The 26,460-nt window shown below is 38.3% G+C and overlaps 2 protein-coding genes across 2 annotated transcripts in view; one reads left to right on the top strand and one right to left on the bottom strand.

The window, feature by feature from the left end:
• The first annotated feature begins 3,152 nt into the window (after window positions 1-3,152).
• Window positions 3,153-26,460, top strand: part of LOC130070536 (gastrula zinc finger protein XlCGF8.2DB-like) — a 43,668-nt gene continuing 20,360 nt past the window's right edge. The window contains exon 1 of the mRNA XM_056234959.1: window positions 3,153-3,340. Coding sequence (XP_056090934.1) covers window positions 3,172-3,340 — 169 coding nt within the window. The 5' untranslated portion in view covers window positions 3,153-3,171. The remainder of the gene's footprint in view (window positions 3,341-26,460) is intronic.
• On the bottom strand, window positions 7,167-23,159 carry LOC130070545 (uncharacterized). The gene is made up of 8 exons (XM_056234967.1): window positions 22,457-23,159; window positions 22,042-22,231; window positions 21,859-21,970; window positions 20,761-21,017; window positions 20,446-20,645; window positions 19,841-20,000; window positions 15,905-16,045; window positions 7,167-7,253 (listed from the first exon to the last, which is right to left on the bottom strand). The coding sequence occupies exons 2-8, from the start codon at window positions 22,226-22,228 to the stop codon at window positions 7,195-7,197; spliced, it is 1,116 nt and encodes a 371-aa protein (XP_056090942.1). The 5' UTR covers window positions 22,229-22,231; window positions 22,457-23,159; the 3' UTR covers window positions 7,167-7,194.

Here is a 26,460-nt window from a genome sequence, read left to right as displayed (position 1 = left end):
TCTTGCAGAGACGGGGAACTTGAGCAAAGAGTTCTTTGGCGTGAGTGAGCAGGAGTAAGTATTCCGTTGCTTTTATGGACTCATTATCTATGGGCTTCTCCCTTGACGGGACGTCCCCCCGATTGCCTGCGAGCTTCTCCTGCTGTCTGTACGGTAATTTCTGTACAGCGCGACAGAGAGTCGAGTGGTTATGACGCAATCGTTAGCTTATTTTTACTAAATCTGTTTCTACGGGGCCATAATGTAACATAGAAGGTAATGGAGCCCTTTATACATTGTCGTGTTTCTTTAGAAATAAATAATGGACAAATGGAGTCTTTAAACGCCTCAGATGTAAAGTTATTCGCTGTCAAAGTGACGCCAAAATGAATGGGATTCAATGGAAATGCTAACGCAAGTGAAGTTCTGCTACAACATGGCGGCACCCGGCGGGCTTCAACATCCGGTCGATGAAACTGAAGCCGGAAACTGAAGCCACCAGCCGGAAACTGAAGTCTCCCCGGGGGCCGCCATTGGCTAACAAGCCTTCACCTGCTGTTAGCATCCCATTGACTCCCATTCATTTTTGCGTCACTTTGACAATGTATAAAAGGCTCCATTACCTTGTATCTTACGTTATGGCCCCGTAGAAGCCGTTTTTGTAAAAATAGGCTAACGATTGCGTCATAACACGCGGCTCTCTGTCGCACAGTAGAGAAATTACCGTATAGACAGAAGTAGAAGCTCGCGCACAATCGGGGGACGTGGAAGCATAAAGTCGAGGGAGAAGCCCATAGAGAGTTGTAAAGTTGCTCCTGCTGCTAGCTCACGGACAGCTCCTACTCAGGATCTCCAGCTCTGCAAGATTCGGAAGGGAATGATTGAAGCCACCAGCCGGAAACTGAAGTCTCCCCGGGGGCCGCCATTGGCTAACAAGCCTTCACCTGCTGTTAGCATCCCATTGACTCCCATTCATTTTTGCGTCACTTTGACAATGTATAAAAGGCTCCATTACCTTGTATCTTACGTTATGGCCCCGTAGAAGCCGTTTTTGTAAAAATAGGCTAACAATTGCGTCATAACACGCGGCTCTCTGTCGCACAGTAGAGAAATTACCGTATAGACAGAAGTAGAAGCTCGCGCACAATCGGGGGACGTGGAAGCATAAAGTCGAGGGAGAAGCCCATAGAGAGTTGTAAAGTTGCTCCTGCTGCTAGCTCACGGACAGCTCCTACTCAGGATCTCCAGCTCTGCAAGATTCGGAAGGGAATGATTCAGATTCCTCTCGGCACAGCTACTAGAAGACGTACAAGTTGCTCACGTCACATCTACATCGTCAAGCTCAGTTTGAGCCTGCGCAGTTCGCTTGGCAATCAGGAAGTGAGTGCTTCTAATTTACTTCACTTTTCTCCGTTGAAGTCTATGGGGTCGCTGTGTCCATTTCTTTTACTGTCTATGGCTCTGAACTATAGACATAATAAATACATAGACGCCCTATTGGCCGCTGGAGCGTACGTCAACGGCGCCACCATGTTGGGGATGGCAACTTTCCCATACCTCTCATACTGGGAATTGAGAAAAATGCCTGTTTTGTGCGCTGTTTGGGGCTGTACACATCGCCACACAATTGAAAACAGCTTTCGAGGAATTACCTTTCACAAGCAAGACTGAACGTTTGTTTTTGGTTGTATTTGGTCATGATTTAATTAGTAGGCTAATAGTAACGTTCAGAGGTTACATTTAAAAATACTACTGTTATTGTGTCACGAAATGTAGTTTTAATAGTTTTTCAGTCGACAATGTAGTTGTTTGTGGTTTGTTTATAAAGATAGCGCCTATTTAAAAATTTCATCTGACGTTTTCGGAGTTGTAAGATGCTATCACCGGGGCTCAGCGCTCGTCTACCCCGCCTGGAACAGCCATACCTCGGCCAGTGCTTCTGAAGTTTTGCCGCTGACTCGGATGTCTGTAGTCTAGTGGTTAAACATGAGATATAATTCGTCTTGTGTATATCTAACGGGCGATCTTTGGTCTCATTAATCTATAAATGGTTCCCTAGTAAATCGTTTTGGCTGAGGGCAAAGTGAAGTTTCATAACTTTATATTTAGGCTATTTTAACGTTGTATCCTGCTGTATGTTTGACTGAAGCTATTCTGTTATAATGGCTATTACTGATCAATAAAACTGAAATTTAACAAAAAGAGTTAAATATTAAAATGTCACTATTTGACTTATTTTTTATTGTATATATTCTGTAATTGATATTTCTTATTCTATTGCTATTATTATAGTATTATTAATAAACTATATGCTATTATCAATATTTTTATGATTGTATTATTGTACTTATGATATTATATAATTATACTATTCATTACTATTTTATTTGCTGTATACTATTTGTTTATTTTATTGACTAAACTATTTACTATTACTTCTCACTTTATGTTATATTTACTATTTGCATTGCACTATTGTACCGTAACATATGTATTATCATCAAGATTTATTGAAGTTTACGAGGGGCGGCAGTGGCTCAGTGGTTCATGTTGGTTGTCTACAAACCGGAAGGTTGGTGGTTCAATCCTTGGTTCCACCTGACCAAGTGTCGAGATGTCCATGAGCAAGACACCTAACCCCAGCTGCTCCCGACGAGCTGGATGGCGCCTTGCATGGCTGCCGTCACCCGTCGGTGTATGAATGAGTGAGTGAATGGGTGAATGTGAGGCAAATTGTAAAGCGCTTTGGTGGCCATTGGGTCTGTGAAAGCGCTATATAAATGCAGTCCATTTACCATAAAGCATCCATCAGTTATCTTTGTTATTGCTAAAATCTGGTCAATCACAAAAAATGCTTTTTCCACAATAAGAAAACTTAAATTATATCTCAGTGTGGGGGTCTTCACCATTCTTATCCAAGAATAAAAAGCCAAATACATGACAAGCCTGAGCTTTGACCATTCTTTATTAAAAAATATATATTTTACGAGTCTAACTATCGAGATTTTTGATTACAGTGCAGTCTTGCCCTCCGCAAAATGGCGGACCCGTTGACGTATCGCAGCAACGTTCCAAAGCGGCCAATAGGGCGTCTATGTATTTATTATGTCTATGCTCTGAACAACAGCTGATTCAAAACAAAAGATTTGCAAAGTATTTGAAATTTCACGATCACTATTTACAAGTGAAGAGATGCATTCAGACCAGCAGGAGGAAAAGAAACCTGTAAAAATGGAGTTTATTGAAGATTACAGTGAGAAACCTGTAAAGATGGAGTTTATTGAAGATGACTGTGAGAACAGGAGTGATCCTGATCAAGAACCCCTCAGAGTGAAGCTTGAAGATACTGAAGAACAGATAGGTTGGTGTTTATTTTTAAATCTTCATTAATAATGCTGTAAAACATTAAAGCTATGAAACCTTAGCAGTTCTTTAATGGTTTAAATCCTGACATAATTGACTCACCCTTAACATAAAAAATCTGGATGAATTTCTTCTTCTGCAGAACACTAAATATTTGTGTGTGTGTGTGAGAGAGAGAGAGAGAGAGAGAGAGAGAGAGAGAGAGAGAGAGAGAGAGAGAGAGAGAGAGAGAGAGAGAGAGAAATCCCTAAACAAAACAATGAGACGTTAAAATAATAATGCACAACTGCGTTGAACAACATGAGGTTGTATAAATAACATATTTTTTTGTGTGAAAAGCTTTGAACTATAATGAATGTCTTACTACAAATGCAATATGGTGCACAATACAACAAACTAACAAGGCAAACCAAACCATTTCTTTTAAAAGCATGATTTTTTCAGTCTTAGTTTGAACTCAAACTTTTACTTGTATAGTATTGATATGTGTTTAGGCCCGTTCACAACAAGAATGCTAACTAATATAACTATTGTAACGACTGAGACAATCAGACATAACTATTTGTTACATTTCACAAGTAAGCTTTAAAGCCTACTCTTAGTAATTAAAAACATCCCCACAAAAGAGACAAGAGAGCAGAAATGGCCTCAGTCACTAGGGAGACCATCAGATTACATGGTTTTATTCCTGTGAAAAATGTTGTTATGTGGTAAAAACAGAGGCCATAGGACAGAGAAACAGACTTTAAAACAGGCTTTCCTGCATTAATTTGTAGACGAACTGATCTATAAAGAACATGCATCCCAGGACATTGTGTGTGACATTGTTATGTCTTGTATAGTGTCTCTTGAGTTTGTATTTATTTCATGCATGTTTTATGAGAGAACTACTCGTTTATGCAACCCCACCTTAGGGGTGGGTGATATTAGCCTGGGAAAACCCAGACAACTTTAGATTTGCTCTGAAACTTAGTCTGGCAAAGAGCTCATTCAAGCCCATTTCCAATCCGTCGAAATCGCGGCACTAATCAGAAACGTTGGGGCGGGCTTTACACGATGAAGATAGCACAGCGACGGTGAAGCAGATTTTGTACATTTACAAAGATGGATGCCGCCGTGGAACTATGTGTGACGGTTATAGTTGAACACCGTCATTAGAACTCTATAACCGCCAAAACCATGTTATTAAAATATTTTTTTTTCACAAACATTTATCATAGAGAATTTTTAAATACTAATATCAGCTTACGAGGGAAACGGAGGCGGAGTTAGTGGTGCGATCGGAGGCTGCTACTGCTGGAGATGATTCGGGAGAGGTCTGTCCCCCTTTACTGATCAGAGCGCGCGCTGACACGGAATGACGGTACTGATCCACTTTTGCGACACGACTGAAGCGTGGTGTCGCACGCCTCTCCACATTTGTAAGTTGATGGGCGTTCCTCAAGTTTACCACTATGGGCGTGGTTTTAACCCAGCGCCAGTCTAGAACAAGATAGCAAAATTGTTGTGGCCCAGATCTGGCCCACACTTGACACTTTCATCTGGCCCACATACCGCGTGGAATGATGGCACTTGGGCGGTCCGCTCCTGTTTGCCAGATTTGGGCCACAATTAAGCCATAGCAATGCCGCATGTCAGCCGTAAACAAAACAAATGAAGCAGAACTGGCCCACATCTGGCCCAGACAACAAAATTGCTGTGGCCCAATTCCGGCCCACACTTGACACTTTCATCTGGCCCACATACCGCGTGGAATGATGGCACTTGGGCGGTCCGCTCCTGTTTGCCAGATTTGGGCCACAATTAAGCCATAGCAATGCCGCATGTCAGCCATAAACAAAACAAATGAAGCAGAACTGGCCCACATCTAGCCCACAGTTTAAAGTTCAAAGGGTATGTGGGCCAGATGAAAGTGTCAACTGTTGGCCGGATCTGGGCCACAGCAATTTTGGTGTCTGGGCCAGATGTGGGCCAGTTCTGCTTCATTTGTTTTGTTTACGGCTGACATGCGGCATTGCTATGGCTTAATTGTGGCCCAAATCTGGCAAACAGGAGCGGACCGCCCAAGTGCCATCATTCCACGCGGTATGTGGGCCAGATGAAAGTGTCAAGTGTGGGCCAGATCTGGGCCACAGCAATTTTGGTGTCTGGGCCAGATGTGGGCCAGTTCTGCTTCATTTGTTTTGTTTACGGCTGACATGCGGCATTGCTATGGCTTAATTGTGGCCCAAATCTGGCAAACAGGAGCGGACCGCCCAAGTGCCATCATTCCACGCGGTATGTGGGCCAGATGAAAGTGTCAAGTGTGGGCCAGATCTGGGCCACAGCAATTTTGGTGTCTGGGCCAGATGTGGGCCAGTTCTGCTTCATTTGTTTTGTTTACGGCTGACATGCGGCATTACTATGGCTTAATTGTGGCCCAAATCTGGCAAACAGGAGCGGACCGCCCAAGTGCCATCATTCCACGCGGTATGTGGGCCAGATGAAAGTGTCAAGTGTGGGCCAGATCTGGGCCACAGCAATTTTGGTGTCTGGGCCAGATGTGGGCCAGTTCTGCTTCATTTGTTTTGTTTACGGCTGACATGCGGCATTACTATGGCTTAATTGTGGCCCAAATCTGGCAAACAGGAGCGGACCGCCCAAGTGCCATCATTCCACGTGGTATGTGGGCCAGATGAAAGTGTCAAGTGTGGGCCAGATCTGGGCCACAGCAATTTTGGTGTCTGGGCCAGATGTGGGCCAGTTCTGCTTCATTTGTTTTGTTTATGGCTGACATGCGGCATTGCTATGGCTTAATTGTGGCCCAAATCTGGCAAACAGGAGCGGACCGCCCAAGTGCCATCATTCCACGCGGTATGTGGGCCAGATCTGGGCCACAGCAATTTTGGTGTCTGGGCCAGATGTGGGCCAGTTCTGCTTCATTTGTTTTGTTTACGGCTGACATGCGGCATTGCTATGGCTTAATTGTGGCCCAAATCTGGCAAACAGGAGCGGACCGCCCAAGTGCCATCATTCCACGCGGTATGTGGGCCAGATGAAAGTGTCAAGTGTGGGCCACAGCAATTTTGGTGTCTGGGCCAGATGTGGGCCAGTTCTGCTTCATTTGTTTTGTTTATGGCTGACATGCGGCATTGCTTTGGGCTAATTGTGGTCCAAATCTGGCAAACAGGAACGGACCGTTCAAGTGCCATCATTTCACGCGGTATGTGGGCCAGATGCAAATTATGGCACTTAAGGCAGTCCCCTCCTGTTTGCCAGATTTGGGCCACAATTAAGCCATAGCAATGCCACATGTAACCCAAACACAAACCAAATAAACCACACCTGGCCACAGTTGATTTTTATACAAACCCTGGTCTTTCCCAACATTCCTCATGCAGAATGGAATGGTGGCACTTTTGCAATTCACTCCTGTTTGCCAGATCTGGTCCACAAGCAGGCCATTTGTTCAGCCACATGTGTGTCAAGAATTACATAAATAAACCATAACTGTGTGTTTTTGTGTGTGCATGCTGTGCCTGACACTAAGAGAAATATACACTAAAGAGAAATTTAAAAATGACCCCTTTCTATGTTAAAAAAAGTTACAACAGATGATTTAAACACATTTCTGAAAACATTTGCATTATTTATTAATATTTTCAAAGAACAACCAAGTGCAAGTTTCAATTTTCAAAACTGGAAAGCAATCTAAAAAAAAATAGTAATAATAAACAAACACAAAATATGTGCATATAAAGCATCTTAAAACTAAACAAAAAACAAAATATGTTTCCAGTTGGTCATCCCAAAAAAAAGACAACGCAGAAGTAAACACACTTTTAAAACACTGACAAATGGAGCCATCCAAAATTAAAGAATTTGACCTCCTTGACTGGGCCCATCTGCGTCATCATGGCAATCTTGCAAGCCTTTATTGGATACACAAAAAAACAACTGTTGACTCAGTAACAGAATGCTGATTTTACAATAGTGTTTTAACAGCAATAGCACATTAATACTGAATGGGGAAAAAATGGACTGGACCTACCAGTGCATTAAACAGTTTGGTAACTCTAAAGGCCTATTTATACTTCTGCGTCGAACTCACGCCGTAGCTGCGTCGTAGGCTGTGTGTAGCGCGCGTACCCTTCAGCGTACCCTGACCGACGTGCACCTCTCCAAAAATGTAACAACGCGTCAACTCTACGTGGACGCAAGCGCTGTGATTTGTCTGCCAGGACCGCTCCCTAGGGTTTCACATGCTCCCTCTACAAGTGTAATAGCGCGTAAACGCGGACAACGACGCAAAAGTATAAATGAAAACCAACGCGTTGCCTACAGCGTAGAAGCTCCGGCGTAGGTCCGACGCAGAAGTATAATGAGGCCTAAAGGCCTTAATTGTTAACATTAATTAATGTATTAACTAGTATTAACTAACATGAACTGCATTATTTATTAAGCTTTTTTAATTTTTCAGTCATTCACTGTTTGTTCATGTTAGTTCACAACTTTTGATTTAAATAATGTGTAAGGGGTATACAGTCAAAGACCCAGAACCAGATATGAAGAATGAAGACCCGGAGTCAGAATTATAAAAAATTAAAGAAAAGTTTTACTGAAGATAGTTTGCATTTTCATCAGCAGAAGTCAGCTTCAAGACTCACACAGGAGTTCGTAGGCCGCCCCGCTTACAGTTACAAAGATCACAGCAGTTATACCATTTCCAAGGTCTAAGCTACGTCATTGCTTACAGGTTGAATGATTCTCATTGGCTAAGAAACATGAAAGCCTAAACAATTTAACACATGTGAGGAGATAGGGGTGCCTATCGCCATTAGTAAAGATAGTTGTCGTCCACTCATTAGATTTAGGTCTGTGGTGGCCTCGCAGGTTAGAGAAGGGCGCCGGGGTGTCTGGTCCGACCGTCCAGAACCTACATAGAATGTCATACGCACACACACACAAATAACAGACACGAGCAAATAACAGCTCCCATCAAGGCTGAAGAGAGTCTGAGCTCCTTATTATCAGTTAAGTATACCAAAACATAATGCCAAAACATTCACTCATTTAGGAGAAAAACAGATCACTGGCATTTACTCCCAAGGAAGGAAATATACTGGAAAGAATACATTTTAATACAACAATTAAAGTTTGATAGTAACGCTCAATATAGCTTGACCATATGTCCAGCGAAGGATCATATGTGCCCACGCTGCCTTTAGGACCCTCTAACCTTTCTACTGATCCCAGAGAAAGAGACAAACGGCCTTGTGGGTTACGTGGCCTTCGTGTCCTGCGTGTACTACGTGCAATCTCAAAGTAAGATTGGAATGCACCTAAAAGAAACTGGTTACTTACATCCATGCATTTAAGAAAATATAATTTCACAAGCACAAGAATATAAAAATTATTATGTGATAATGAATATATTTGATTATTGATTTTTATTAAGGAAGTATATAACCATTCAAAATGATATATGATTATATATGTATTTGAAGAGGCAAGGGATTTTGACCAACCCTTCAGTCCCCCATTTTAGACCAATGTGGGGTCCAATACCGCCACGTCTGGTCTAACCAGTGAGGTCACTACGGAAGGGAGGAGTGGTGACGCATGCTCCCCTGCCGGGTCACACTTGTCTCTTCACCTCGTCATGGACATGCTGGATACTAAAAATTCCAGTCCCCATTAAGAGGCTCTCCCACCTTCCACTCACAACAGGACATCAATGTCATTCTTCCTCAGTTTATCAGTCAGGTTAAAATTTTTATAAAACACATAACTGATTACGAAACAAGTACATATTTGTTCTCTGGAAGCCAGGCTAAATAAGCAAGCACTATTGCTGTATTCCTAGCATGGGCTAGATCCACAGTCACTACTCAGATCCTAAATAAAGACATTGTCTATAATCATGAGTACCAGAATATATGCACTAGTTTTTTTTATTTATAAAATTATGATTTCCAAATCCTTTTATTATAAACAAAGTTGGATGGTTAATCCATTATTTTCACTACCCCTTTTATAGACCCTTTAGGTTTAAAACACAATGGTTGTCTAACTAAAAATAAACAACAAACAATAGAATATTAATAATTAAGGCCCATAATAATCGATGTAAGCACTTTAAGTCTTTACTGAAATCATCCTTCAGTTTACGGTCACATAGCATGTACCATTTTAATTGTATAACATCTTATACCCTTTTTTGTTTGTTTCAAAAATAGAAATAAAATAAAACAAATTCACATCATCATTTCAGTCATTATTTTACCACTAAAATATAGAATCGTTCCCCATTTTGCTTAATAAAGCTTTTGTTCATTCCTTATCCTTATATCACTTGAATCCCTGTCAATCATACAATGTCTAACCCTAACCTTTTTCATACCATTTAAACTTAATTTGACTTCCATAAATCCTATCAGAAATTGTATTTTCATAACATACATTTTCTTCTACTATATTTCTTCCATCTTGCCCTACATGCCAGTTCCTTCTGCATCCGAGTCTCTCACCACTGTCAGCCTAGTGACACTTAAAGTTCCCTCGTTAGGGGAATCATGGTATTTTATTAATTCTTCAATACTCTTGTTTTCTTATCATTAACTTCAACTTTATTTTTCATTATAACTACTTCTCACAGTATTTGTCTCAGTTCCACTTATCTTTACAGTTTTACAGAAACCAAAATATTATGTTACTCAGATCCCAGCCAGCCATATAGCTGCTTTCTCTTTTTACCTTTATTAAATTGTAGTTTTCTTAGACATCTAATGTCATACATACATTTAAGGGATTGAGAAATAAAACCTTTTCTTTTTAGAAGTTATATTCACTCCTTCTTTGTTCGCCCTCCGGCCTTTCAATAAAAGTGAGGGAGCTCACTCTGGATAATTTGGATAGTGACTTAGCCAATGTGCCACTTTGTCTCTCTGCCGTCAAGTCTATATATATATATTTTTTTTTCCCTACGTTTATCCTTATGATCCCACCTAGTTGTCTATTTAAATTTAGACCCTCAGTTGAATTTAGACAAGAGTTTTACCCCATAATGGACGGCAATCTTCTTTACAATTCCAATTTATATAAAATACTAATCCAGAGAGTAATTCAGTTCAATATCATAAATGACAAAAGCATTCATAATTACCAATAGCAGACAGAGCTGGAAAAACCACTCCAATTAAAGCTCGTCCCATGTTCTGCATTGTCTTTTCATCAGATTGTCTTAGAATTATCAACTTTTTTAAAGTTGGTCATTTCACTTAACCCATCTGTAATGATAAAACACTAATTCCAGAGGTTAATGTCACAATATCCTCAAAATCAGGAAATAATAGTACCCCAAACTAATACATACAAGACATAAAGTGCTGTCACCATCACACGCACTCATATTAGACACACATATGTTAACTGCTCATTTTCAATATTCATTTTTCTTTATATTATTGCTAAAAGATTTAAATTTTAAATAAGATTTTAAACTTCCCATTTTCCGGTAGCTTCTACCTAATTTTACATGGTCTCCCAACCAGTTTCAAAGCATGTCTTGTTCATTATTCATTAGAATTTAACAAGGTCAGCTGGGTTGTTTTGTTTCATTATCATTATTTTGCTTCAGCTTGCTCTAGCAGGCCGATAACAGAAAGACAGACACAGTTACCATCCCTTCCTCCAACTCAGGCAGTCTCTCTCACTATAAACAAATAATATTTCTTCACCAGCCTCCTAAGGCTGTAACTTAGTCAAAATTTGTATTCATTACAATAACCTTTGACCATTCACCTTTGTTATCCAGACTTTTCTCAAATCTACAAAAGCTGTCTTCATCTTTAGCCACCACCATGTCTAACGACCTTCAAGAGTTAAAACTATGTTATAACATATTAGTTCAAAATCAACACTATGATTTTCCTTGCCCATATGGCAACCAGTACATAAATTTTTTTATTACTGTCTCCACAACAACTAATGGGAATCACTTCATGGCCTCAGCTGGCTCTTGAAAGCCCACTCCTGTTCGCCCTTTATCTATAATCTCCATCAGGGTGTTTTCCCCTGGCATATTTGCAGACGCTTGTCACAATAAAAAAACAAGCCATACAACTAATGCGGTTTCTTCTGGCGAGTGGTATATATCGAGGAGCTTTGCTTTATTGGGGAGACATGCCGTGACTCGTCACCGCGTCATCTCCCCTTAACGCCATAAGGACGCTGCTGGCCTCACAGCTCCTGCTCAACCCTCATACCTGTCTCACATAACACACCTCCATTCAGGAGATGCCCAATGACTTTACGTGATCCACTCTGGCTTGGGTTGCCCCCTGTCAGGCCAATAGAAGGTCTTACCCGTCATTGAGTAGCCACTCGTGCCCACTGGTGACCGCTCTTTCCAATCACACAATCAGTTCTCTTCAACAGAACTCAGCTGTTTTCTGGAGCTTAGGAAAGGCACGTTCAAGAGTCATCCAGAGCCATTCCGATTGCCTAATAGTGTTCACATAGGGAGACAGTTCAATAACAACAGTATTTAATCACTTAAATCCATTAACTATCTTAAAAGCAGCAACCTAGCTACTTGGATTATACTCAGTGAATTTAGATCACAACCGTACATTCAGTGTACATTTCCGTCGGCCCCTCCCCCGCTTCATGGTGGGGACTAAGATCAGACAAAGAAGTTACTGGTCCTAACCTAATCAAAGATGTCACTACAAATAGCTTATTATCACTTATGACACCGACTCAGGTAACAGTTTTTAGCTGACATTGACTGAGAGAGAGACATTGAATGAGAGAGGGACTGGTACACTGCACTCTGAACGTCTAACTTTATCTACCATCTTTTAACTCTATCCCAGCTTAAGGCATCTTTGCCAGATATTACATACGGTTTCAAATAAACATATTATTTATATTTGTCTTTTGCCCACACATCAGGAAATTTAGGCATTTCAAATTTCCACTCAGATTGAGTCTGTTGCACTGGCAGTTTCAGCCACAGCACACATCAGATTCAGATAAGCAAACTGTTTCATTACAGCCAATAACAAACTTATCTTTTGAAAGCAAAACATCAGCTTCTAGTTCTTTCATGGTCAACTTTTCAAGCTGTTTGTTTAATCAGCATTTAGCAACTGTTAATCCAGTACGGCTTCTGCTTATTTGTTTTACATAAAAATAATTATTCTAGTTCTCAATAACGTTTCACATTTCTCAATCTCAATTTTAATTGTCAAGTTCTCAACCATAGTTTAATATTTGACTTAAGTTTTCTCTTGGAGTTTATCAATCTCCAATTAGGATTCACACTAAGTTTGACGAGGCAAGCACTCTCTGCTTGTGATACTTTTGCAGTTATGGTAAATCATCTGTGAGATTAGTCTCTCTATATCATCTAAAACCTTTTTAACATGTTTAATTACAACAAAATCATCCTTTTAGTTACTTTGATATATTTTGCAACTCACATTTGTTGGAGTCATTAATTTTACATCAACCTGTATTCATCAATTCACTTATAAAAATTTGTATTATAGATCTTTTCTTCAAAAGGATTCATGTGTCAGCCTCAACGGCTCCAACTTAGTGCACGCCCTTGAAGCAGTGTGTGTCCCATTCAGGAATGTAAACAGAGCTACTGATTAAGCAGTTCTCTGTATTCTTTTACAGTCCACCAGTGGCGGATTTAATCATAATAGCCCAATCATAATCTTCATCATTATTATTGGCAGAACATTAATTTTCATAAGCTGCAAAATATTCTAAGTTGTTTTCACAAAGTGTCTGTTTAACTTTAGTCGCTTGTCCAGGGAAATTATCCCTGACCCAGAATTTCTTTCACTTGCTTCTTGTAATCATCGTAAGCAATACGAGGCTAAACATTTTAATTTTTCTGTTTCTTTGTTTGTTTGTAGCCAGTCAAGTTGTTTAAATTTCCAATCAGAATCAAAATCCTGACTACCATTTACTTAATCATTTCTGCAAATTTATTTAAAGTGAGGGCTTTAGAGCACAGCTGCTTACAGCGTTTGCTTTTCCTGTCTCACTATTTGTTTCAGGACTCTTCAGGTTACTGATTAAGTTATTACATTTTTCTGCCATATCTTAATCATGGTTCATACTCACCTGAAGTTATTGCAGAAATGGAGGCGGCGATCTTTGAACAACACAGCTTGGCTTCTGCGTGATGAAACTGCAAAGTATACTCCAAAATCACAGTTACATATACTGGTCCATGCCAATTTGGGTCACAACTTTTTTTAATTTTCTCTCGGAATTGTTCCTGATGCATCCCTGGCAAACAACCCTGTTATTGTTAGTATCCCTAACTGCCTGATTCACTTCACTAAGTTCGGGGATCCCCTATCTGAGATGGAAGAGATTGAGCAGGTTTACGGTGCCACTGGACCTCTAGCCCAGGGACGTGCTCTGCTGGGGTGGTGCTACACCAGTAATGCCCAGCGGGGCCCCCACAGAGCACGCTTCGCTTGCGCTGTCTGCTGCCGTTACCCTTAACGACGCTCTCAGCGACTTCTTATACTGTCAGCAGTATAATTAACTTACTCCTTCACTCGCCTCATCGGAGTGAAGCTTCACTCGCCTCATCGGAGTGAAGCTCTCCCGCTCTCCTTCAAAATCTCTTCCAGTCAGACAGCCCTAACAATTAACAAAAGCTTACTACCTTGTTTGTTGATTTGCCAGGGGTGTCACCGAGAATAATTGCCCGCATCCTCCACCATAACTGTAAGGGGTATACAGTCAAAGACCCAGAACCAGATATGAAGAATGAAGACCCGGAGTCAGAATTATAAAAAATTAAAGAAAAGTTTTACTGAAGATAGTTTGCATTTTCATCAGCAGAAGTCAGCTTCAAGACTCACACAGGAGTTCGTAGGCCGCCCCGCTTACAGTTACAAAGATCACAGCAGTTATACCATTTCCAAGGTCTAAGCTACGTCATTGCTTACAGGTTGAATGATTCTCATTGGCTAAGAAACATGAAAGCCTAAACAATTTAACACATGTGAGGAGATAGGGGTGCCTATCGCCATTAGTAAAGATAGTTGTCGTCCACTCATTAGATTTAGGTCTGTGGTGGCCTCGCAGGTTAGAGAAGGGCGCCGGGGTGTCTGGTCCGACCGTCCAGAACCTACATAGAATGTCATACGCACACACACACAAATAACAGACACGAGCAAATAACAGCTCCCATCAAGGCTGAAGAGAGTCTGAGCTCCTTATTATCAGTTAAGTATACCAAAACATAATGCCAAAACATTCACTCATTTAGGAGAAAAACAGATCACTGGCATTTACTCCCAAGGAAGGAAATATACTGGAAAGAATACATTTTAATACAACAATTAAAGTTTGATAGTAACGCTCAATATAGCTTGACCATATGTCCAGCGAAGGATCATATGTGCCCACGCTGCCTTTAGGACCCTCTAACCTTTCTACTGATCCCAGAGAAAGAGACAAACGGCCTTGTGGGTTACGTGGCCTTCGTGTCCTGCGTGTACTACGTGCAATCTCAAAGTAAGATTGGAATGCACCTAAAAGAAACTGGTTACTTACATCCATGCATTTAAGAAAATATAATTTCACAAGCACAAGAATATAAAAATTATTATGTGATAATGAATATATTTGATTATTGATTTTTATTAAGGAAGTATATAACCATTCAAAATGATATATGATTATATATGTATTTGAAGAGGCAAGGGATTTTGACCAACCCTTCAAATGCATTTGGGAGAACATTAACTAAGATTTATAAATGCTGTAAAATAATTGTTCATGCCTCATGTCAACTAAAGTAGTTAAAGGGATAGTTCACCCAAAAATGAAAATTCTGTCAGTAATTACTCTCCCTCATGTTGTTCCAACCCCGTAAGACTTTCGTTCATCTTCGGAACAAAAATTAAGATATTTTTGATTAAATCTGAGAGCTGGATCACTCCTCCATAGGCTTCTAAGGGATTGAAACTTGCCAGCCCAGAAAACGTATTAAAAACATTGTTAAAATAGTCTGAGTGACTACAGTGGCTCAATCTTAAGTTTATCAAGCGACGAGAATACTTTCTGTGCGCAAAAAAACAAACAAAAATAACGACTTTATTCAACTATTCATTTTCGGCTGCTTACCTGGCATAAACTAATATAATTTATTTTACTGGACATTTTAAAGCTCATAACCATATTTTATTGTTACTTGAAGAACTTAGAGTGCAGTGTTATGTTGCATCATGCAGTATTTGTGCTGAAAAGTAAGAGTAAATGTCTGTTACCTCAATAAATGTAAGGTCATTCCTATTTTATTTGTGTACATTTTAATCATTAGCATTACAAGCACACTCTTTTTACGACTAAAATAACAGTAAGGGTAAAAAAAAAAACTGAATTCCCAAACATGGAAATGGAAAAAACGGAATTAGCAAAAATGAAAAAGGAAAAAACGGAATTTGGGAAAAAATAAAACAGATTTTCTAGGGCCATAATCAAGTATTCAGACAGACCAGGGTATTATACACATATAGCAAAAACACAACTGACTTACAGGTGTCTTGGGACCTCCTCCGTTTCTCCCTTTCTCTTCTCCCTCCGTCTCGGTCACTTGACAGATGAAGCCATTTTTTAATAAATGTTTCAATTTCTTGATCAGTGGCCGCAGCTGTCAGTCTATTGGTTCTGACCGTTCCTAAAAATATATAACATTGTAAATGCAAGGATGGATTAGACAACTTTTAAAATCTTAGGACACAATTAGCAGGAAGACAAGCATTAGCCAAATGCATACTTTGCCAGTGCCACTCTAAATAACATTTTGGCCACGGACAAGGACACTTTTTGTTTCCGGATGCCCAAAAGGCACAAGTTTAACCTTTTTTTTAGCAAACAAGGGTGACTAGGAACATGTAATTGTATAGATATGTTTTCTTGTTTCAGAGGAGTTTAAATATGAAGAAACACAAAGGCCAAATTCCCCTAATCATCCATCACTAGGGATGTCAACGATAATACAATTGCCGATAATACATTTAATCGATACAACTTATCGATCATTGATTAAGCAGGTTCATGCGCGTGCGTGCTGCTCAACCGCGAAAGCGTGCCGGAGTTATGTTTGGGACCATTTTACACTTTCATCAAGACTATTAGTTTGTGTGTGCATTCGCAGCCTTTTGTTTTGTGCAAATGTAAGTTGTAATATTGTTTATTTTGTGGATGCCTATCTATATCTGATTTATCTCATATTGGATGCATTTGGTTAAGAATTAACTCTATAGTAAAGCGTCAGCTTCAGCACGCGCAGCTCAAACGGCAGTGCACGACTAATAATGACTATTGGGACTGTAATATTACATAACATTATAAAGAGAACAATATTGTAATAAAACATTGTGAATTATTTGGGTTTAGTTGCCGTGTCGCGTTGCTCCAGGAAGAGCGCGTCCAACACATGAGTAGTTCTGAATGAATGGCACATAACTTAAAGTTCACTTGTGCATGCGTCATTTTGTGCAGATATAATTTGTAATATTATGTTTATTTTGAATATATATGATTAATCTCATATAGGATGCGTTTCTTTTAGATAAACAACGTGCTAGCAAAGTGCTCCAGTTTAATGGTAGCAGATTCATTCAGCGCGTGCAGTTGTTCCAGGAAGAGCTCGTCCACAACAGTCACACATTCTAAGCGCATATGAGGCGCGTTGGTGACACGTTGTATTAGTAGTTATTTTTGATTATTAAATAATTAATTTAATTATCAACCACATCAAAACATTTTACAATCCTACTAGCCCTTTAATTATATTTAAAACCCTTCTCATTGATTTGGTGAGGAACATAGCGTTTTGAGCAGCATTTGCAGACGCTGTCATGCTGTTGGCCATAGCCACTGCAGTAGATGCATATCGCACTATAAAGGCTAACAGATCAATCAATTAATTGATTGTTAATTTAAATTATGATCGATCATGGGAATTTGTGAAAATTGACATCCCTATCCATCACAATGAGTAAAACCAAAGAATATAATTCTGATGTGCAGCAAAAGATTGTTGAGCATCACAAAATAGAAACTGGCTGTAAGAAAATAGCTAAATTATTTGAAAATAATTCAGAAGTTTCAATCAATTAAAGATGTTACAAAAAATCTGCCAGGAAGAGGACATGTCTATATTTGTCTTAAATTAAGACAATATAGACACGGTGAGGAGGAAAGTTTGTAGGGCTGTCAACTTTAGTCGTTTAGTCGACTAATCGGTCGATGCCGTCTTGGTCGACTGACATTCTTATTGGTCGACCGGTTTTGATATTTTTTTTATTTTTTTTTACCAATAGAAAGAAATTTTCAATGATTTACTCCTTGATTTGTATTCCTTTATAAGCAGTTATATATTACTGTATAATATAAATCTAAATATAATTAGCCTATGGTTTATCCCCAACTTTAAATGCTTTAATTTAGGCTATTTTGTAACAGCGCCACAGTTTAGCACACACACATAGAACACTCGGTGGCTGGCTGTGCTGCTGCTTCGTGCTCACTAAGGGATATAGGTAGTTTAGCTGTATTCATTCAGTTAGAACGCTACTTGTTTCGGTTTTATACACTATATGTTTTATCTCGATGCGGCGTGGACGCACTCGGAAAAAAAAAGAGCGCGTCGCACCGCGACCGCGTTGCTTCCATCATGAGCGCGCACACCGCGCGCCTACATTTGAAATCGAACTTGAGCACGCAAAAGACGTGAGCAGTCCCTTTAACAGCTTTATCATGCTGACTCAATAGATTGTGTTTTCTTGATATGTTTTTGTTTTTATTTGTACACTTGAAGTATTTGAAAATAGCCTAAATAATGTAACAAAACGAAAATAAACCTATATGCGGTCCTACATTATTATTAGGATTGTTTTTTAGGCTCTCTGGGTTTTTTGTGTGTTTGTTTTAAAACGCCTAGATCGGCTGGACAAAAGTTAACCCATAGCTTTGAAAGTAAAGAAAAATATACAGCCTGTATAAACGAGAGCTTTTGTTAGGATGTTTCATTATGTGGCAGATAGCAGTTATATTTTTTGTAGCGTGTGGTGTGGTCAGGTGCGCGATTGTGACTGTCACTATAGACCTAGGACAACGTGCTCCTCACTTTTTGCAGTTAAAAAAAATCACTTAATTTTCAAAGAATTATATTATTATTATTATAGTTTTATGTATTCTTGATGTTTTTTCGTTGTTGTTTTATAAATGCTCTATGACAATTGTTAAAAAATGTTCAATCAAAACATCGCGTCTTTTTTTTTTTTTTTTTTTTGTCGACTAATCGTTGCGCAGGACAAGACTTTGGTCGACTAAGGATTTCTTTGGTTGACTACAGCCCTAAAAGTTTGATCGGCCAAAAAAGACTCTCCATGGATTAGTTGAGTCTTCGGGGTCAGGATGATAGCATAAAATATATCAAACAACCCCTACATTAAATTGAAACTGCTGCATCTGTGTAGATGAGAGAAGGAAAGTGCACGCACGTTGTGGTAGGGATGGGTATTGTTAAGGTTTTAATGGTATTACCACTCTTACCGATACTGCTTATCGGTCCGGTACTTTAACAGTATTTTTATCTGTTCTTTTTGTTAACTATCTATAAATTACAGAAACGTTTGTCTGTCTGTTAACCACTTATCTCTTGAACCGTTAGTCCGGTGGATTTCAAACTTGACAGGTGTCTTAATCACACGACCACTAAACAGCGCTGTGAGATCCAGTGAGAAGCGCTTGAATTCAGCGAAGAACACAAATGTTTCAGTGATTTAAACCAGTTTAAAGGCAGATGAAACAGCGCTGACAAACAGGAGAAACACTGTGCGCAACGATACAGTCAGAAGGCTTTTCCGTACAAATTCTCATCATTTACCACGGATTTACTGTAATGTTAGCCTACTTATATTAACTGCACTATGAAATGTGAGATATATATATTTAATTGTATTCAGCAAGTAAACATCTGATCTGATAAACGCTGCGCTGCAGTTTGGACTTTGAGCCGAGCTAATAAATGTTCAGTGTGGCACGATTATCGATTTATCGAACATTATCGAACATTTATCAAACACTTGATATTGTTTTATTGAGAAAAATTATATTGCGATAATTTTCATTATCGTTTTATCGCCCAGACCTAACTGTAAAGTATACTTCTTTTTAGTAAGGGATGCATCAGGTAATATGGATTGCCTGTTGCATCAGTTTCTTATTGTATGAGAGCTCCATGTGTGGAGATGGACAGCTATGTTTGGGATTGTTTCCACAATAAAGCTTTTAGTGACAAACTGCTGGCTGTCATACCCGTGCATAAGTATGCATTTAAGTGTTTACTTTTTTTAATCAACCTTTTTTAATAATTACGCAATTTGAGCAAATATGCATCAAGCATGCAAGCAATAGAGAATGGACTTATTAGACTGAAGATGCAATGTACTGTAACACTTACCAGTAATGACATCTTTCAGCTGCAGTTTGTGGAAAGCTGTTTTGCCATTGATGCCACGCCAGTTAAGTTGTTTGCCAAGGGAGTTGGTAATACAGTGCCCCATAACCCGCCAAACGCTATCCTTAACATCGACTCCTCCAATGAAGCTCAATGCAGTAATCTAAAAAAGATCATTTAAAAAACAGGGATAAATGTTTTATATAAACACTACTCACAGTTACCCAATTCAGAATAAAATAAAAAATACATAAAATCACTTCACACTTAGTTGGCATTTAGAACAATCTCTTTGTTGGATACTTGCTTTCTTAACCTGTTATCTACTGTAGGACTGCCAATCTATCACTGATGCAGTTCCATATTCAACTGAAAACATGAAGTTGCAGTGTCCTTGAGGTTTAAACACAAGATTTTACACCACAGTAAAACAAAACAAAAATATCAATAAAAAAAATAAATAAAAAAAAACGAGTTTAAAATATAAATTTTAGTTTTCCATGGTCTAATAAAGTGGAATATTAATATATTGTCTGATTAAAATTTAGTCAAATTGAATGTATGTTGGAGTAGTTTATGCAATATTGGTAAGGCAAAGTGTTAGTTACCATTTTTTTTTTGAGGTCAGCCTCTTCCCTCAGACGTTTTTCCACAGCCAGCAGGGAGGTAAGATCTTTCAGCGGCAGTAAGTCTCTGTCGATGGGATCCTGCCCATGAGCAGGTTCGCCCATTTTCTGCATGTTCATCAGGATGACTTTTAGTTGATCCATCATCATTTCCTGATTTGTAAGAATTCTATGCAGAAGAGCTAAAAATAAAAGACAAACATGTGATTTATGCAATTTTGACAGATAATTAATTGTATTCACCTGTGAAAACAAATCTATAAAGAGACATGAGGACTTATTTAATAAATCACTTACGAGCAAGACCACTTAAAGTAACTGTTCCCGACTGTTGTGCTTCAGAACTTCCCATAGACCGACTGGGTTCGGGGCTTTTTTCAGCACGCCAGGGCTCAGGACTTGTCATCTGCTTTGGGGTTTGAGGCTTATTTTGAACTCTTCTCTTTATTGCAGACTCAATTGCAAAGTTTGGTCCTGTTATCTTTGGGGCTGGAGGCAACGATCCTGTTTGTTTGACCAAATCTTCGTCGTCACTCTCAAAACGAATGTTTGGTCTTGTCAGGGGGCACAGAAAATAAAATCAAAGTTTATTTTAATCAATTTCAAAGATCAGTCTCAGTCTAGTCTGGTAGTGTCTCAAATTTCTGCTGTTCCTGTTCCTCCCTGCCTGCCCTGTTTATCGCTTCTGTCACCACTATCTCCTAGTTGCCCAACTGTTTCCCTTAAGAATCGTCAATGTTTTGTGTTCCTGCCTTTATCTGCCCAGCTGTACCCTTTTTTAGATTTAAGCTTGTATTTAAAGCCAATGTCCAAGGTTTCCCTAAGCATATATTACAAGCATATTACCCCCCAACCAATCTAAACATTTAGCAGAAATGTTAATGCACTAACAAATCTAAGATCTCTTTTAGTAGTGACACGTCATCATGGTCAGAGTTTGAGGCCGAACATGTAATAATGTTAGGAAAATAATCAAAATGTGTGTTTTTGTTTTGTTTTTTACTAATAATGCGATTTAATTGACTATTTTTAAGCTCTTTATCTTCTGTATTATTCAACAAAGACAAGCAATAAATCATTGTATAATATGGCTGGAAACTGGGAATCTTTAGTCACCTCATGATCATGATTAAGTCACCTCAAATGTTTTTGATGGAATTACATACTGTATGTATTTATAAAAACTTTTTTTTTTTAAATAATGACACTTTAAAAAATAAGTTTTACACTTTAAATTACACTTTTTAAATGTAGCTTATATAAACGAATATAGCTTCAAAACATAAACATAAAAGCAAGTAAATATTAAAGAGGAACAAAAACATATTACAAGCAATAAACATCTTTTTTTTTATGCCTACAGCAATAGTAGTAGAATGGCACTTTAATACTTACAGCCTTTTTCGCTTTTTCTTCGGAATTTCGTCCACAGCTTCTTCCTCTGCTGTCTGAAGGTCGGTTTGTGTTTCCGCTTGAGGAAGTTTCAGACGAGCAGCTTTGTAGGTTGCTGTAAAGAAATATCATTAGATCTTTTTTTTAACAAGTGAAGCCTATTGGTAAATAATAATATGTCCATACCAGCTTTATATAAAATTCTAACAGAATATGCGTCCCACATGTTTCCAGGTTGCTCCTCACTTCTTATGGCCTTTACTAATTCATCACGTCTGTATTGAGCAGGCCATTGACATATTTCTTCTTCAACCCAAAGTGCTGGTACCACTTCAACTTCTTGGGTTTCTAGAAACTCTACAATGTAAAACATGACCTAGAACAGAAAGAGGCACAAAGTAACTAACATTAAGAGTATGCACTTATAACTTTTGGACTTTTTTAATTTAAACAAATGAACATAATTAGAAACCATTTTTTTTATGATAATCATAATAAGGGCTTTAAAAGGTGAATGATGATTTAAGTGCACATAAATGTCCTTATTAACACATGTTTCAGAACCAATGCAAGTTATTAGAAGTATAAATATGGTACACACCTACTGAGATAAACCAAGGCAGGCTGGACTCTGTCACTGCTGTCTAATTGTGATGCCAGTCTGCACATAAATTCATTTTGAAAAAGATTGGACTATCTAAAATTCAGCTTTAAAGACTACCAAAACACCACGCTATGAATGACATTTAGGATGGGTCTGCATGAAGAAGTGGAATGACAACAAATCCAACCTCCACAGGCAACCGGACACACTTCTGCATTTTGGCATCTAATGTTAAGCACATCAGCTTTGGTGACAGATCTGACACAAAACAAATTCCCAAATCAGTGGACACAATGGGATAATCAAAGAACTTTGCAATGTGTCTATATTCTTTGCAGACAATATATTCCTCATTTTCAAAGACAATTATATTCTGAACCAATAGTATCTTATTGTTCATTTTTATACATCTGTCCCTCTCTGATGTGTTGATGACAAACTCATCTATCGACAGTTCCTTAAATTGGGAGACCGCTCCTGTGAATCCTTCTGGAACAGGTCCATCTGAGTGCAGCATTTTCAATTTTTTGTGAGCTTTCTGGGTTTCCTCATCATTTAAACTTGTTGAATCAAGTTCTGAAATTCTGCGTATAACTTGCTGTAGTGGAGAGCTAGGTTTTCTAACCATTCCTTTAATTTTTTTTAAGTAGTTTTCAAAAGGAAACCCTGATATTAAATCTAAGTGGCCATGCACCTTCACATCATCACTGAAATGAGTTAGACCATGTATGTTGTACACTACAAAACAGTGACCATAGAGTTCACCAAAATGCTTAACAAATGATCTAAGTAGTGTGTTTGCAAAGTCATTTAACAGCAAACAATATGTTGGACTTGCCAAGATATATATGCCCACAGACAACAACATAAAATTTTGGTAAACCTCAGTAGTCAGCACATCCCTCAAAACTACTGGACCAGTGTAAAGTAAGAACTGCCTAAGTTCTGTTGCTTTCCATCGTAACCTTTCATCAAGTGCCCTTGGTCTTCTAGCAAATTCAGAGGGTATGTAACTCTTGAGAGCAAGCAGTTTGCCAGAAATGATAGACACTTGCCTGGATGAAATACGGTAACTCAACTTGCCGCGAGTTCCCATCCACAAATCAAGCAGACGACGCACCACGCCTAAGCACACTAAATGCATATAGTCATGTGGAAATCCACTAACCATGGGAACAGATGTTTCACAAAATGGGGAATGTTGTACATGGTGGTCTTCATCCTCTGCATTTGAAAACGAAACATTGGTTCTTACCCTAGAATTAAGTTCTGGGAATGTCATGCGATTATTAATGTAAATGCCAGACTGTACACATTTATCGCAGCCACTGTATCCATTGTGTGACTTAATACCCTTAATAAAAGCCCTTGCAGGAGCATCACAGATTACCGAGCACACATTCAAGAAGAAGGTCTTTCCATTAACAACAAAACCAGTGCTCAAGGATTTCAACTCACAGACCAGATCCTTTAGATATTCTGACAATGACTGAGGCTTCGAGTTCCCACAGTAAAGAGCAATCAGCACAGGTTTCCTAGTGTAAGCCTGGAGCATTCCTAAAATTGGCCAGAACTGTACACCTGAACTTTTAAAAATTGGAAGACCATCCATGTTTAATTGTAATTTGAAGCTGTGATGATTCCGGACAACTAATGTAAGCTTCTGAAATATGTGGCTGAACATTTTCTGTATACCAAAGTAATGGAATGATCCACTCGCCAAGGAAACAACACTATAATGAGTCTGTGTTTTGAGTAATGTTCTTGCATCTTTTGGCAAAGATGGGTGATGGACTTTCAGTATCGACAAAAGGGCAGACAAAGCAATCAATGAAATGCGAAAATGTGTTGCCCAGTCTCTCAAACATCCTACTAGATCTTCTTTAGTAATATCAAGGCTATCCTCGTCACTTGCTGATTCACTTTCCCCATCACTTTCTGATCCACAGATTGGTGGCAAAACAAAGCTTGAAGTAACTACTTCATTTTCAACACTATGCTCTTCATTAGTACAATCCATACTATCCTCATCATTCAAAGATTTCATAAACTGGGTGACTCTTTTAACAGCCCTTTTCCTTAAATTGCTGCGAGTGATATTCCACTTTTCTCTCTCCATGACACAGTAATTACACCTACAATTACACGAAGTGCAGTCATTAATGAGGTACGCTAAAAAAAAAAAAAAAAAAAAAAAAAATTTTTACATTGATACTTTTTTATTTTGTACCACATGAAATGTATCAGCAGCTTACCTTAATGGTGACAGTGAATTCTAAACTGTAGGCTTTTATTCCCACCAGCAGTTTTCTGTAGCAAATCACATTGACATGTGTTATTAAGGTGAAAAACATCCTGACTCAAAACAGTAAATAAAAAAATAAAACAAAGCAGACAAACTAATTTTAAAATGACTAGGGTATACTAAAAATGTGAAATACAGAATACCTGAACCAACTTGCTCAATAATATCTATTAGGCTATTATTACTTTGTAATCATCTCATAAAAGCTTTTATTGTAATAAAAAGCATGTAGTAATTTGTGCATTATTGTAGTTAACGAAAAATGCTTTCACAAAGTAATACAACTAGTGCAGTTACTGCAGTATTACTGTATGCCCAATGTATAAACATGAATGAAATATTACACTAGGCTATATACATTTTTCATCGTTGTGCCAAAATAAGCAAGAGTTAAATACTTTCACCGTGCAGAACCGACTGAAGATTGGCAAGATGAGCAAATATAAATATATTGGCGCGCCCGTTCAATCGATTCATTTCGCATTCGAGAACCATACTAGATCTAGCTTAGAGTTATACTGCCAAAATTATGTTACTTCGAAATTAGAAGTTATTCCATTAACTCACACAACATGGATATAACGAAGCAATCGCCTAGAAAATATAAATGTATCGATTATATCTTACCTTGATTGTTTGCAGATTTCGTCCTCCCTCCAACTGACAATCCTCTGGCCTTTTGGTTTCGAGCTCCTTTTTCGCGCTTTACAGCTACGTTTAAATTTAAAGGCCCGAATCGTCGGTTTGATTTTTTTCAACCTCTAACTGACTTTGGTTTCGAGCGCCTTTTTCACGCTTTACAGCTACGTTTCGTCCGTTTGATTTTTTTTTTTTTCAAAGACAACTTCACATGCAGTAAATATTTTGTTATAAACAAAATTGAGATCTTATCTCTAATAAATAAGTAAGCTGAAGCAAAAAAAAATGAAAAAGTTAATTATCAAAATAATAATATTTTCTCACAAGAGCTTCACTAATTTGTCGTTCATTTAATTATATTTCATAAATTATAATGTTAAAATTATATATTTTTTTATCTTTAAGAAAGATAATGTATAGCCTAAAATGACAGTTGCATAAATGTTAATTATATTAAGCCAAAAATGTAATAAAATTAAATGTTTATTTATTTATTTAAAATGTTTATTTAAAATATTACAATATTTTTTTATATTTTCAATATTTTCAATATTTTAATTTTTTCATTTGATTATAGCTATTTTAAATATTTGAATATTTTAAGGGGGTTTCAAATATTACCCTTTGTGGGGTCACACGAACAGTGAATCACAACCTTTTTGACCTATTCTCCACTACAAAGCCAGTGCGTTTGTTATAAAAATAGCCAAAGTAGGCTACAACATGTTCCTGGCTCAACATCTTTCTTGATCCTGGAACAGCATTCATATCGACAAATTAGAATTGAAGTTTGAAGTTATGCGAAGTTAAGGCTTTCAACCATGCTTCTATCAGTGTTATTATAATGTCCCTCTGATTGTAGGGTTAGGGTTAGGGTTAGAGTTAGGACTATTTTTATGAACCGGAATGATGTTCCTAGATCAACAAAAATATGTTGATACAGGGACATGTACTTGGCAAAATCATTGTGCCCCTAGCTTTGCACAAATAGCAACTAAATATCTTCTTGCACATCCCAAAACCATTAAAAAACCTCTTCATAAGTTTGAACTTAGAC

The sequence above is a fragment of the Rhinichthys klamathensis genome, unplaced genomic scaffold, assembly GCF_029890125.1.
Source record: "Rhinichthys klamathensis goyatoka isolate OS25496 unplaced genomic scaffold, OSU_Roscu_1.1 h1tg000410l_1, whole genome shotgun sequence".
NCBI classification, from domain to species: Eukaryota; Metazoa; Chordata; class Actinopteri; order Cypriniformes; family Leuciscidae; genus Rhinichthys; species Rhinichthys klamathensis.
Note: the sequence above shows the minus strand (reverse complement) of the source record. Positions and strands in the feature narration are given on the sequence as shown.